Source organism: Rhinopithecus roxellana, chromosome 2 (assembly GCF_007565055.1).
Source record: "Rhinopithecus roxellana isolate Shanxi Qingling chromosome 2, ASM756505v1, whole genome shotgun sequence".
NCBI classification, from domain to species: domain Eukaryota; kingdom Metazoa; phylum Chordata; class Mammalia; order Primates; family Cercopithecidae; genus Rhinopithecus; species Rhinopithecus roxellana.
The window spans coordinates 180748687-180762861 of record NC_044550.1 but is presented as its reverse complement, the minus strand read 5'-3'; the positions used below and the strand labels follow the sequence as shown (position 1 = coordinate 180762861).

Here is a 14175-nt window from a genome sequence, read left to right as displayed (position 1 = left end):
TTATTTATTTATTTATTTATTTTTGAGACAGAGTTTCGCTCTTGTTGCCCAGGCTGGAGTGCAGTGGCACAATCTCACCTCACTGCAACCTCTACCTCCTGGGTTGAAGCCATTCTCCTGCGTCAGCCACCTGAGTAGCTGGGATTACAGGTGTGAGCCACCACGCCTGGCGGATTTTTGTATTTTTAGTAGAGACAGAATGTCACCCTGTTGGCAGGCTGGTCTCAAACTCCTGATCTCAGGTGATCCACCTGCCTCAGCCTCCCAAAATGCCGGGGTTACAGACATGAGCCACCACGCCTGGTCTTTTGTCATTTTTAGCCATTCCTAATTCTTGTATTTCAGTTATCTGATGTAAAAGTTGCCTGCTTATCTATTGGGGTCTTCACGCTTTCTGTGCTGGTGGATCACATAAGACTACAGATGTTCTGTCTGTCCTATAAATATTTTCCTGGGTGGCGATCATATCTGATATTTATAGCCAGTGATGCATCCCAGGGACGACGTCCTGCCTGGCCCTCTCCTGTCTCCCCTTCTCCTGGGGCCGTGGCCTCTCCCTCCCTCACCCTCCCCTTGCCCAGCCCTCGCTGGCACACCCCACCCTGTAGGAGATGGCAAGGGCTCCGGAGGAGCCTGCAGGATAGGATGGAGCCTGGCCTGATGCACCGCCTGGCACTCCAAAGCCACGTTTCCATTCTCCGCAGAGAACAGCCCAGACCTTCCACACTCTCCCGGACTGTGCTCCCTGCCCACACAGCGGCCCTGTCTTCTGCTTGACAAAGAGACGGCGGCCAGATCTCAGCGAGGACAGCCTGGGTGGCTCACTTTCCACGAGACCCCATTTCTATCCTTACTCTCTCCCCTGCCCTGCTGCTTCCTGCACACCACCCCACCCCCACCACGCCTATGCCTGGGTCCAGCCCCTCTGGCCATCGCCCCCTCTGCCATGCTTAATCCTGTCTCCTCCCATCTTCCCCACCTTACCTGCCAAGGCTTCCTCCCCAGTGGTGTTTTAGACAGTGTTTGTCTCTCCCATTAAAAAGAGCAGCCTGCAGCCTGGCAAAGAAGTCCCCGCTGCAGAGACTCAGCCTCCCTTCTCCCTTCTCCCTTCGAGGCAGCCCTGCTGCCTCTCAGAGACCCTCTCTGTGATCCTCCACCTGCACTCTCCCCGCTGTTCCGCAGATCTGGGAGCTTTGTGTGCAGGAAACCCTAAGGCCTTTAAGCCTCCTCTTACCCCTCCCTGCCTCCCCAGGGGGCATACAGGGCCTGCGTTCCCCACTCGCATGCTGTCCCTGACCCTGCTCCTCTTATACGCAGGTGGCGCTGATGCTCAGCCAGGCCAACACCACATGCAGGCACTCCCCCTCCCCCGTATACACACTGCCTCCCACCGCTCACCTGGGCGTCCAGCTGGATCCGCCCACGTGCCCGGCCATCAGCCACTGAGAGCCGGTGGCAGAGCCAGACTGGAGCCCGGGCCTCGCAGGTTTCCCCCAACCCTTTGTCTTCTCCTAGTGCACAGATGTGGGTTTGCATTTTTGGCTTAATAGCATAGCCACGTTGGAACATCTGGTGGCCTGAAGTGGGGTGCATCTTGGGTGCAGTCAGCTGCTGCTGTTGCTGCTGCTGGTGCAGGAACCTCACCTGCCCCGCCTTTCTGACATGGGCAGCAGCCCCCACACCAGAGAGGCCCTGGCCTGGGGTCAGGTGCAGACCGACCCAAACTCTGGCTGCTCTGCCTCAGGCATGATCCGCACTGGGTGAGCAAAGTGGGTTGCATCGGGCAGTCAGTGTCCCCCCCTCCCCTTGATGGGCTGGGAGGCAAGGGTCCCATGTCTGCAGTGTAATCATCCCTGGTATTTAATGCCAATGGGGTACACCCTGGTTCATCGGGAAGGAACCATCCTAATTTGAGAAGCAGGAGCAAAACAGGTCTGGGTTTTTTCCTCCTCCTCTGCTATGGAGGAGAAAGGGCCTCCCAGGGAAGATTAATGCTTTTGTTTTCGCCTCTGCCGGGGAGGCGAGTCTGTGGCGGCGTGGCTGAGTCGGCGGGCTCCACACAGCTCTGAGCATCCTCCCCGGGTGCAAGGTGGGAACCGCGGGCGGGGACAAGCCTGGCTCCGCAGAAGGGGAGCTGCTGCTGCTGCGGTGGCACTGCCTGATGCTTGGCCCAGCGTGCCGGCACCCAGCCGGGTGACAGTGGACTCCCGGGGCACAGCAGGAGCAGGTGACAGACCGCTGGCTGAAAGTGAGGGCATCCACCCTTGCAGGCACACGTTCCAGGGAGCAGGGCACTCAAGCAGGGCCGTCAGACTGGGCTCTGGTGCCCAGACACCGTGCAGGTAGGAAGCCTGGCCCGCAACTCCAAGGGGCTGATGGGGGCTCACAGGGGCCTGGCGGGGCTGCGGGTAGGTGGGCTTTTGGGCACAGAGCAGTCAGGTGTGAGACCTCGGAGCCACTTGTTCCCCCATACCCCATTTTGCCCCCGAAGGCGCTTGGCAGTGCCCCTGGCTTCTCTCTGCAGGACCCAAACACAGAGCATCCCAGGCTCCCACCACCAGCTGAGCCCTCGCCTGTGCTGTGTCTGCATGTGGCGGGCATGGTGCCATCCTAAGTGCTGGCACCCGTAGTGCCCGCCCGCCCGTGAAATGTGCATTTGGTGGTGACAGTGGGGTTTTCCTTCCCTGTCTCTCCCTCAGTTTCTCCTAAACGTGCAGCACCCTCATGTGTGTTGGCCTGCATCCCACCCATCTCTGGGTGTCTGTCCTGATGAGCTGGCTCCTGGCTGGGGTCCTGTGGGGGCATGGGAGGGGCTGATATCTGTGCCCCACTCCTGGGCCGGGATGGCTGGCTAGGGATGGGGGAGGCACTGGGCTGTGGCAGCAGAGGTGGGTGGTGCCTGGCAGCAACTGCGGCAGAGCCGGCTCCTGGGGACGGATGGCACCGCCCCCACAGAGGGAGCTGGGACTCAGTAGGCAAATCCACGGGGACAGCGGTATGACCAGCCTCTAGACCTGCGCTGCATACAGGGAGGAGGTATGGATGAGGGGAAGCCACTGGCTTCAGTTTTCAGAGCCCAGCCTTCCAGGGACTCCATCCCTCCCTCGCCCTGTCAACACCTCCCTGCAGAGGTGGGCGGGAGTGGGAGCACCTCTTTCCAGCCCCACCCTCTGTTAACCCTGCCAGGGCCGAGGTCTGGGCCCCATGTGCCTCGTGCAGCCTGTGCAGGGGCCGTCTCCACGGCAACGAGAAGCCCAGCGTCCCCCTGGGACCGCGAATCAATTCCTCCTCCCTTTACTCCTCCCCTCCTCCTTCCCTCCCTCCGCCCCTCCTCTTTCCTTCCCCAGTCAACCACTCCCTTCTAGACCCTTGCTGGCCTCACCATGTGTTCCACCCTGGGCTAGGTGCTGGGTTCACAGAGACGCAGGTGACAGATCCCTGCCCCAGGGGAGGCTGGCAGGAAAGGGGGTGCCCAGGCTGTCTCTGCCCTGGGTCAGGGACCAGTTGAACATCATTCTTGTAACTGTAGGACATTTGTTCTTTGCTTCCTCTTGTCTGTCTTGGGGCAGGAAGTGCCGATGACTCGTCATTGGGAGAAAACAAACCTTGTTTCCAAATAAATATACAGCATTTCTGAAGGGCAGAGGTGATCACGACTTCTTGAGTCCCCAGCTTCTCTCGCTCAGAAGGAATACCTGTTTATCATAAAATAAGCCCAAACATTCATAGTGCCACCCCCGCAGCTAATTACTGCTGGCATCTGGAAGTCGTTCTTTTAGTTTTTGCACATGTGCAGATACACACATCCACAGACACACAGAGATACACACACATGCACCACCCACAGAAAACGCACATGGACACACAGACACAGGAAGAAACACAGACACACACAGTCACACACACGAGACAGACACACACAGGCACAGACTCACATACACATAGGCCTCACACATGACACACACAGACACAGATTATACACTTGCAGACACACAAGCATACAGAAGGACACAGATGACGCAGGCACACTCAGATACACAGATATATACACACACAAAGCACACAGACACACACACAAAAGGACACACAGATCACATACACAGATGACATGCAGACAGCACACTTAGGCACACAAACAACTCAGATGGAAATAAACACACAGAGACACATGATACAGCCAACACAAACACAGGGACACAGACACCGGCAACACAGACACACAGAAAATGCACAAATGTACGGGTCCCACAGACACGTACACATAGACAACACACAGAGACACACAAGCACACGGAGAGACACAGACAACATGCATGGACACAACAACGCATACGCAGCATGTGGACACATGGACACAGAGACTGCACACACAGAGACACTCAGGTATGCACACAGACAACATACACACGCAGAGACACTCAGGTATGCACACAGACAACACACACACTCAGAGACACTCAGGTATGCACACAGACAACACACACACACAGAGACACTCAGGTATGCACACAGACAACACACACACGCAGAGACACTCAGGTATGCACACAGACAACACACACACGCAGAGACACTCAGGTATGCACACAGACAACACACACACGCAGAGACACTCAGGTATGCACACAGACAACACACACACGCAGAGACACTCAGGTATGCACACAGACAACACACACACGCAGAGACACTCAGGTATGCACACAGACAACACACACACGCAGAGACACTCAGGTATGCACACAGACAACACACACACGCAGAGACACTCAGGTATGCACACAGACAACACACGCAGAGACACTCAGGTATGCACACAGACAACACACGCAGAGACACTCAGGTATGCACACAGACAACACACACACGCAGAGACACTCAGGTATGCACACAGACAACCAAGACAGCACACACGATGCACACACAGAAAGACATCCACACAGACACACAGGCAAAACATGGAGACACACAGACAGGCACACGCGCCCACGCCCTTCGCCAGATCACCGTGTTCCTGCCTTGCCTCATGCTAGCAGCACATCAGAGCCCCTGGTCCTACCCTTCCATGCTGGCCTGTCGTGTCCTCCCTTGCATCCCCTGATCCCCGGACAATGTGCTCATCACTGTCTTTGTAGCAGGACCCTCCAAGCCTGGACACGCTGAGTGCGTGTGAACATCCGCAGGCTGGATTCTGCCAGAGCCTTTCCCAAACTTAGTCAGTATTCTCTGGTCTTCTCGGGCCGCTCAGGCTGCCCTCCTGGGCACCACGTTCCCTTGTTCAGAACGTCCCCACTGGACAGCTCCTCTGCCAGTGCCACTGCTGGAGGGGACAGCGGGGTAGAGCAGAGAATGAGGCCAGTAGGCCAAGCTCTCCTGAGGCTCACGCCCTAAAGGGAGCTGGGTAGAGAGGAAGAGGGAGCAGGGCCAGGAGTGAGTGCACTAGACAGGCCTGGGCCCAAGAGGAGCTGTGTTCCAAGGGGCGGGGAAGGTCTGAGGAGGGCCCTAGATCTTGAGGGAACTTGCTGGGCATTGCTCAGAGTGAGACCCTTCTTTCTGGGTTGCAGTGGCCCCTGGGGATTCTGGGGACTCTGTCCTGGCCGCCGAACTCCCCCAGGGAGATCCTCTGCTGGCAGCTTTCATTTGTTTCTTTATAAATATGATTTTGTCTGTGCATCATGGTGATTAGGGCTTTTAAGATCTGGACTCAGTTCTGGAAGTTCAGAAAGGAAACTAGAGCTCTGAACTGGGCCGGTGACTGTGTGAGGAGCAGCTGCTGGGAGCTGCCTGCCCCAGAGAGGCGCAGCCTGCAGGCCCAGCCCCAGCCATTGGCTGAGCGGGAGCCTGGAGCGGGAAGGAGGGAGGGGAAGTGTGGCCGCTCTCCAGTGGGCAGAGGAGGCCTTTGCACCCGGATTCCGTGGTTGGATTCAGGGAGGAAAGGGGCCGCCTGCCTCAGGTGTGACGGGCTCATGGCAGAGAGGGCTGATCCATTCTTCAGAAGCCCAGAAACGGGGGCCGCCAGCTCTCCTCTGCCAGGACAGGAGGGGTTTCTGGAGCCAGGGCAGCTTTGCCGCACTTCTGTCCTGCTGGCCCTGCTCTTCGCATCACAGTGGGGGTGTCCCTTAAACCTCTGCCCTCTGACCCGGCACTGGCTGAGGACCTGTGGTCGCGCTGAACCATCACAGGCTGTGGGTATGCTTTCCTGGCACCTCGTTCTGCCTTATTAAAGATGACAGCCGCCCCTCGGAAGGCACAAGATGTCTTCCTAAAACCATGCGCTGCAAAGTCTTTCAGCTGGTCGTCTATTTTGAAATCTGAGCCATCTTGAGCCCCACACGGGCAAGGGTGGGACTTCCACCTGCCTGGGGAGCCGTGCACTCACCGGAACCACCAGCGGCCATTTCAGGCACTCCTTGGGTGGCAATTGGGAGGATGTGGCCAGTGTGCCAATGACTGGGACATCCCAGTCACTATGAGAGAAAGGGAGGTGACATGGGGAATGAGGACACTTCTAATTTTTTATTCCATCAGCCCCTCGATGGCCACCTGTGACCCACTGGTTCTCAGCAGGAAGTATGGGGCAGGGATGGGGTGACCTGTGCCATGCCGGTACCTTCCAGCTAAATGTCCTCTGGAATCACAGAGCCCGGTTATACTATCCCAGCCTGAGAGGGAGGGACAGGCCTCTCCGTCTTACACATGGAGACACTGCACCCTAGCACGTGACATGGGGCCTGAGTCACACAGCCAGAAAGGAAGAATCTCAGGCTGGAATCTGTCACCTCCATGGCTTTGGCCACGAGCCTGGGACAGGCCTGAGCACCTGCAGGCACATGTGCTCTGTCCACTTGACAGCCCTATGGTGTCCCCCAGGGCCTGAGGACACAGGCATTCCAGCCCTGCCTCTCCACCACAGGTAGATTCTTCTAGAACATGGAGCATCGTTACAATGTAACGGTTTGGCTGTTGACTCTCACGCTTTGTGAGTGGCCCGAACTGTAAGTGAGGGTGCTGGCTGCCCCTGGCCACACGGCTGTGCCTTCACTGGAAAGGGTGCAGAGCTGGCACTGGCTCTGACTTGGTTCTAACTCTGCTGCGTGGCTTCTCAGACCCCAGGCTGCTCCTCTGTGCCACGGGCTGGGCCATGGCATGTACAGCGTGGAAGGTTTCCGTCTCTACCCCCATTGCACTTGGAGCTCTGCGACCCTTCCTTTTCCTGTGTCTGTGCGTTGGTTGTGGGGGGAAGACTGTTGACAGGGAGCCGGTGAGCTGAGGACGCAGTTAATTCTACGTTCTGAGGCCCCTGACCTGCAAGGGCTCAGCCACAAATGTCCCCGATTGTCCCCAGGGCTCATGGAGTCTTCCCAGGAGACAGCATCCAGCCCGCCTGCTTTGGATCCTGGCTCCTCATTCTCTCAATGACATGGCCTTGGGTAGGCCTCCTCGCCTCCCTAAGCCTTGACCTCCTCCTCTGGAAAACAAGGAGAGACAATAGTCCTCACCCCAAAGGGCTGCCGTGAGGATGAGCTTGAGGCAGGCAGAGCACCTGACACGATGCTTGGCGTGTGGTTGGTCGTTTAAAAGTTGGCCATTTGGGGATCAACTCTTCTTTAACAAATCGAGGTGACAATCACGTAACATACAATTAGCCATTTAAAATGTTCCATGGCATCTGGTGCGTTCATAGTATCATGTAATTTCCAGTTCTCTCTAGTTCCAAAACTTTTTCGTCACCCCGAGAAGAAACCTCACCCCCACTAGGCAGTTACTCCCCATTGCCTCCTCCCCCAGCCCCTGGCAGCCACCTGCTTTCTGTCTCCATGGGTTTGCCTGCTCTGGATGTTCCATAGTGAAGGAATCCTCTACTCCATGGCTTTGCATCTGGTATCTTTCACTGCACACGTTTTCAGAGTTCATGTTGTAGCAGGATCAGCGCTTTCATTCCTGTCCATGGCTGAATAATACTCCCTGGCGTGGGTGCGCCACAATTTCTTCATCCATGACGGAAGACGGCTGTTTCTACCCTTTGGCAGTTATATAGAATGCTGCTGTGAACATCATGTACAGGTTTTTGTGTGAAACCTTCCTTCCTTCCTTCCTTCCTTCCTTCCTTCCTTCCTTCCTTCCTTCCTTCCTTCCTTCCTTCCTTCCTTCCTTCCTTCCTTCCCTCCCTCCCTCCCTCCCTCCCTCCCTCCCTCCCTCCCTCAAAGTATCCTCCTGCCTCAGCCTCCTGAATAGCTGGGACTACAGGCACAAGCCACCACTCCTGGCTAATTTTTCAATGTTTTTTGTAGAGAACGTGTCTCACTATGTTGCCCAGGAGGGTCTTGAGCTTCTGGCCTCAAGTGATCCTCTTGCCTCAGCCTCTGAAAGCACTTGGATTACTGGTGTGAGCCACTGCACCAGTCCTCTTAACAGCATGTTTTCTTCTAATCATTTTTCAGTGTTAGCCCTTGTATTTAGGTCTTTGCTTTGTTGGCATGTAATACACACAGAGGGGTGCATGAATTATATCTGTGCATCTTGATACATTTTAACAAACTGGACACACCCATGGAACCGGTCAAGAAGAGAACAGACCCAGTGCCCCAGGCTCCCCTGTGAGTCCCCAAGGGCTACGGACACTACCCTAGCCATGTAGATCACTTTGCCTGGTTTTGAACTTCCTCAACCTGGGGCCTGTTCTCTTGTGTCCAACTTCTTGGCTTGGATCAGTTCACCAGCATCCTCTGTGTTGTTCATTCAGGGCACGAGGGTGCAGGTGTGTTAGTTCACTCCTGTGATGTGTAACAGAATACCTGAAACTCCTGGGGAATTTATAAAGGAAAGGATGGATTTCCTACAGTGACGGAGGCTGCAAATCCGGGGTGGAGGAGGCACATCCTGTGGATGGTGGGAACTTTCTGCAGAGTCCCATGGTGACGGGCTAAGCATGCTGGCTGGCTCAGAGCTTTCCTCCTGTCTTTGGAGCCACCCATCCTGCTCCCATGATGGCCCATTAATCCATGAATGGATCAGTCCATCCTGACAGCAGTGCCTTCACAGTCTGCTCCCCTCTTAAGGGCCCCCTCTGAATACTGCCACACTGGTGATTAGATTTCAACTTGAGTTTTGAAGGGGATGTTGGGAACAATTGCTCGGTGCCACAAAGAAGAATTAGCACTGAGACAAAGGACAAAGGGTTTCTCAGCAAGGCAAATTTACTTCTGCAGAAGGGTGCATCTCATGTATGCAGCAATGGTGAGCACACACAGAACAAAGGAAATCAGGGTTTTTATTATCTCTAATGCAGCTTCTGCTTCTGCGTCTTTCCACTATTGTCTAGGGTCAGACCACACAGTCTGAACTAGTCCCGACTGGCTAAACATTTAAACTTTCTTAGATAAGGTAGGCACATAAGGGAGGTGAGAAGTGAGAGAAAGGGGGTCATTTACAGAGGGACTAGGAAAGTAACCTATTCCCTAATAAGGAAAGGAATGTGGACTGGGGTTTGTAGCAAGTTCAGGCGTGCCCAGGCATTTTCAGACAAGTTGGGCCACAGCAAAGGCAAGGGGGTATTTGGAATTATAGTACAAAGAACAGGGAAACTGGCTAAGCTGTTTGAAGAGGGAACCTAACTATATCTAACAGGGACAAACATTCAAGCTGTAGCAGCGAGCATGTGAGGAGGGGGTCCATGTACCAGACCTGAGATCAGTACCAGGCTAGGGGTTGATCATCTGCCAGGCCTGGGCATGGGCTTAAGCTCTGCACTCGGGGGCCAGCCTCCTGGGCTATAACTGCAGCTCCACCACCTGCCGCTGTGTGAACTTGCTCACGCTCTTCCGCCTCTCTGTGCCTCTTGTGGTCAGTGAGAGTAATAATATACCCATAGCACTGCCACAAGGACTCGACAAGTTAATGTGTGTAACAAGATTCTTGGCACGAGCTGTGGAGACCATAATCACTGCGCTGTGGAGGGCTCAAGCCTATTGTCTTGGAAACTGTCCCAGCAGGCTGGATGCGGTGGCTCACACCTGTAATCCCAGCACTTTGGGAGGTCAAGGTGGGCAGATCACAAGGTCAAGAGATCGAGACCATCCTTGCCAACATGGTGAAACCCTGTCTCTACTAAAAATACAAAAATTAGCTGGTCATGGTGGTGTGTGCCTGTAGTCCCAGCTACTCAGGAGGCTGAGGCAGGAGAATCACTTGAACCCAGGAGGCGGAGGTTGCAGTGAGCCGAGATCGTGCCTCTGCACTCTAGCCTGGTGACAGAGGGAGACTCTGTCTGAAAGAAAGAAAGAAGGAAGGAAGGAAGGAAGGAAGGGAGGGAGGGAGGGAGGGAGGGAGGGAGGGAGGGAGGGAGGGAGGGAGGAAGGAAGGAAGGAAGGAAGGAAGGAAGGAAGGAAGGAAGGAAGGAAACTGTCCCAGCAGTGTTCTCTCTTGATTCACATGTGGACGTGCCGTGTAGACATGCCATGGAGACAGCAGGGTTTATTTGCCCTGCAGGGTTGCTTTCTGTCCCCTGTGGCTATCACAGAACTCCTGCTGTTAGAGGAAGTCAGTGTGAAGTTGGGGCACCTGGATTAAGCAGGTGTGAGGACAGGTCACAGGCCACAAAATCAGGAATACTCATTATGAATGCAGTGAGCTGGCAGTTGACAACTGTGATGTTGATACCTGGTGACTTTTATTTTTAAAACTGCAAAGCTGTCTCAATCTCTGATTTATACTTAAGAGTGCTACTCAGACCAGGCCGGGTACGGTGGCTCACGCCTGTAATCCTGGCAGTTTGGGAAGCTGAGGAGGATGGATCAGGAGATCGAGGCTATCCTGGCTAACACAGTGAAACCCTGTCTCTACTAAAAATACAAAAAATTAGCTGGGCGTCGTGGCAGGCGCCTGTAGTCCCAGCTACTCAGGAGGCTGAGGCAGGAGAATGGCGTGAACTCGGGAGGCGGAGCTTGCAGTGATCCGAGATTGCGCCACTGCACTCCAGCCTGGGCAACAGAGCGAGACTCCGTCTCCAAAAAACAAATACAAAGAGTGCTACTCAGACCACTGGACGTTTGAATAATTGTGATCAGCGAAATGATCATTTCACCCACATTCTGGGGCCAGATGCTGTGGCATGACCTTCTGTCCAGAGAGATCCCTGCACCTGGTGCTCCCTGACATGGCCCAGGTGCCAGGCCCTGCGCTTGAGAGGCTGGCCGTCTAGTGGGGAAGAATACACGCAAGTAATCCCCAAACAGTGTGGAAATGGGACTGTGAACACCCAAATTAGGGAAGCGTTGGGGGAAAGCTCTCGAGAGGAAGTGGCATTTGGGATGAGAGAGCAGTCAGGGTGGCAGGGGTGGGAGAGTGGGAGGGATGCTCCAGTGGAGGGGGCAGCTGGTGCTGAGGCCCGGGCCCTGGAGGGCAGACAGGACTGAAGTTGACCTCCTCACCTGCAGGAAGGGCCCCTTTGCTGGAAGACTCATGGCCTTATCACCTGGCCGGGAGTTTGGCAGAGGAGGCCACACCAGGCTCTGCGCAGGAGAAAACCTGCTCTGGGGCTCTTCCTCCCAATACACAGGGGCCACCTCAGGGGCTGTTTTCATCTAGGGAAGGCACAGGACAGGGAAAACTGGATGCTCAAAATGATATTTCAGCCCTTTACTTACTGATTTAGGAAACTGGTTGTTACAAATTCAAATGTAGGTAGGGATTAGGAAACTTCTTCCCGTTTTAGGAAAGACTGAGCCACGGGGATTTAGCATCCGCATTTAGCAACAGGCTGCACCCACCATGCCCTCGGGGTAGGAAGTGTGCGCTGGAATGTGGGGGTGAAGGCAGCATTTTGGGGTGGGTTTTTTTTTTTCCTCTAGGCAAAAATAAGCCAAATCAGGCAATGTAATTTGTTTGGGTTATTTCAGTATTAGCATTTGTAATCTAATTTAATAAATTTCAAGAATGATAAAAACAAAATGCTCGTTGAACATACTGAGCAGTACAGAGATATGAAAAGGAAAGTATTCATCCTTTTTCACCCCATTCCCCTAATTCCTGCACCTGGGGAAATCGTGTTATCTTTCCCTCCCCTCCCTCTCCCCTTTTCTTCCTCCTCCTCCTGCCCCTCCGGCTCCCTCTGGAGATACCAAGGCCCCTCTGTGGAGGCCGCCTGGTGGAGGAGGCAGACCCCTCCTAGACTACCGCGGCAGGGAGCTGCACACTGGGCTCATGCAGCCTGGGCAAGTGCAGCCAAGTCCCCCCCTGCCTCCCCACAGGGCACGTTGGACAGCCTGGGGCACCCCCTGGGTCTGGGCTCTGCCCAGGGGTCTGGGGTCCCAATGGTGGGGGCTGGCCCTTCCAGTATCCCCTGAGTACCTGTGCGCAGAGTGTGCTGTGTCCATGCCGGGCACTGTGACCCAGCTGACCTTTCTGGCTTTAGTAGAAACACTGCTTTGTGCTTTTTTTACAGGCCGGGGAGAAGCACTACCACCCTTCCTGCGCGCTATGTGTCAGGTGCGGCCAGATGTTTGCAGAAGGCGAAGAGATGTATCTTCAAGGTACAAATTAAATTGTGTTGTTTGGTCCCCTAGAGCAAGGAACTACACTCTGCGAGGTCCACACCACATGCTGGGTGCGAATGGGTTGGTTACAGCGTCATCTCGCTAGGTCACGAACAGCCCAGCCACAGCAGGGAGCCGGCAGGGCAGGGTGGGGACATGTGCCAGGCCAGCCTCCTCAGCCTGCCTTGTCTGTCCAATGATCTCAGCGAGCCCAAGACCAGCAAGAAAGGAAAAGGACCAAGCCAAAGACTAGCACCCAGAAGTGCTAGCTATTTGGCTCCAAGTAGCAAAGCTTAAACAAATACAGCCTGTTCACATCTATTGCCACTTTAGGCCCCTTCTAGGCAGCCACCCCAGCTCAGGGAGTCCAAGTTAGGAGTTTTAGGTGTTTCCTGCCCCAACCACCCCAGCCTGCTGCAACCCCTCTGTCCACAAAGGAGGTTGGTAACGAGGTACTGAGGGCCACTGGCAGCAGCCAAGTCTTTCTTCCGGGAGCAAGGGAAGAGCCAGCCCCACAGAGCATTGGTGAAAGGAGGGTTTGGAGGAAAACGTAGCACACTTCTAACGGGCCCCATGGGAAATGCCCCAAACCCACTCACCATTAAAAAATCACTGTCGGCCGGGCGCGGTGGCTCAAGCCTGTAATCCCAGCACTTTGGGAGGCCGAGACGGGCGGATCACGAGGTCAGGAGATGGAGACCATCCTGGCTAACACGGTGAAACCCCCGTCTCTACTAAAAATACAAAAACTAGCCGGACAAGGTGGCGGGCGCCTGTAGTCCCAGCTACTCGGGAGGCTGAGGCAGGAGAATGGCATAAACCCGGGAGGCGGAGCTTGCAGTGAGCTGAGATCCGGCCACAGTACTCCAGCCCGGGCGACAGAGCGAGACTCCGCCTCAAAAAAAAAAAAAAAAAAAAAAATCACTGTCATCACAAAGGCGGGGTGTCCTGTGGGCTGTCAGACCTGAAGAAAGAGCGAGACTTGAGGACTGGTCATCTCTCCTCCTCCCAGATTAACCCTTTTTAGCTCATAGCTTCTCATTTTCACAATTAAATTAACCTTCTGATGGTAGCATTCAGCTACCCTTTATTCCTTCACAATGTAGGTATCCAGTGGCAGGGGAGGAGGGAGCCAATGACTCCTAGAAGGGGAAGAAACATAATTTTCTACCTTTTATAGTTCTTAGTTGGGACAGATCCTGTAACAAAAGACAGATTAATAAGATAAGGATGAACAGAAGCTTATTAACACATGCATCTTGTGTATGTGCAAAGGTAGCCCAGAGAAATGAGGACATGCAGGGGCAGATCTCCAAGAGGCAGTTTTGGGTTTTTTGGTTTGTTTTTGTGGTTTTCTTGTCTTTTCTGTTTTTTTTTGAAATGGAGTCTTGCTCTGTTGCCCAGGCTGGAGTGCAGTGGCAAGATCTTGGCTCACTGCAACCTCCGCCTCTTGGGTTCAAGCAATTCTCCTGCCTCAGCCTTCCAAATAGCTGGGGCTACAGACATATATCACCACATCCAGCTAATTTTTGTTTGTATTTTTAGTAGAGATGGGGTTTCACCATGTTGATCAGACTAGTCTCGAACCCCTGACCTCAGGCGATCTGCCCACCTTGGCCTCCCAAAGTGCTGAAATTACAGG

General features: G+C 54.4%; 1 protein-coding gene across 29 annotated transcripts in view; it reads left to right on the top strand.

Annotated features, from left to right (window-relative positions):
* Positions 1-14175, top strand: part of ABLIM2 (actin binding LIM protein family member 2) — a 193940-nt gene that overhangs the window by 85428 nt on the left and 94337 nt on the right. For all 29 annotated transcript variants that reach the window (XR_004055365.1, XM_010370010.2, XM_010370017.2 and 26 more), the window contains exon 7: positions 12443-12530. Coding sequence is in view for 28 of the 29 variants with exons in the window: in XM_010370010.2 (XP_010368312.1) it covers positions 12443-12530 (88 nt within the window). In the remaining variant the exon portion in view is untranslated. The remainder of the gene's footprint in view (positions 1-12442; positions 12531-14175) is intronic.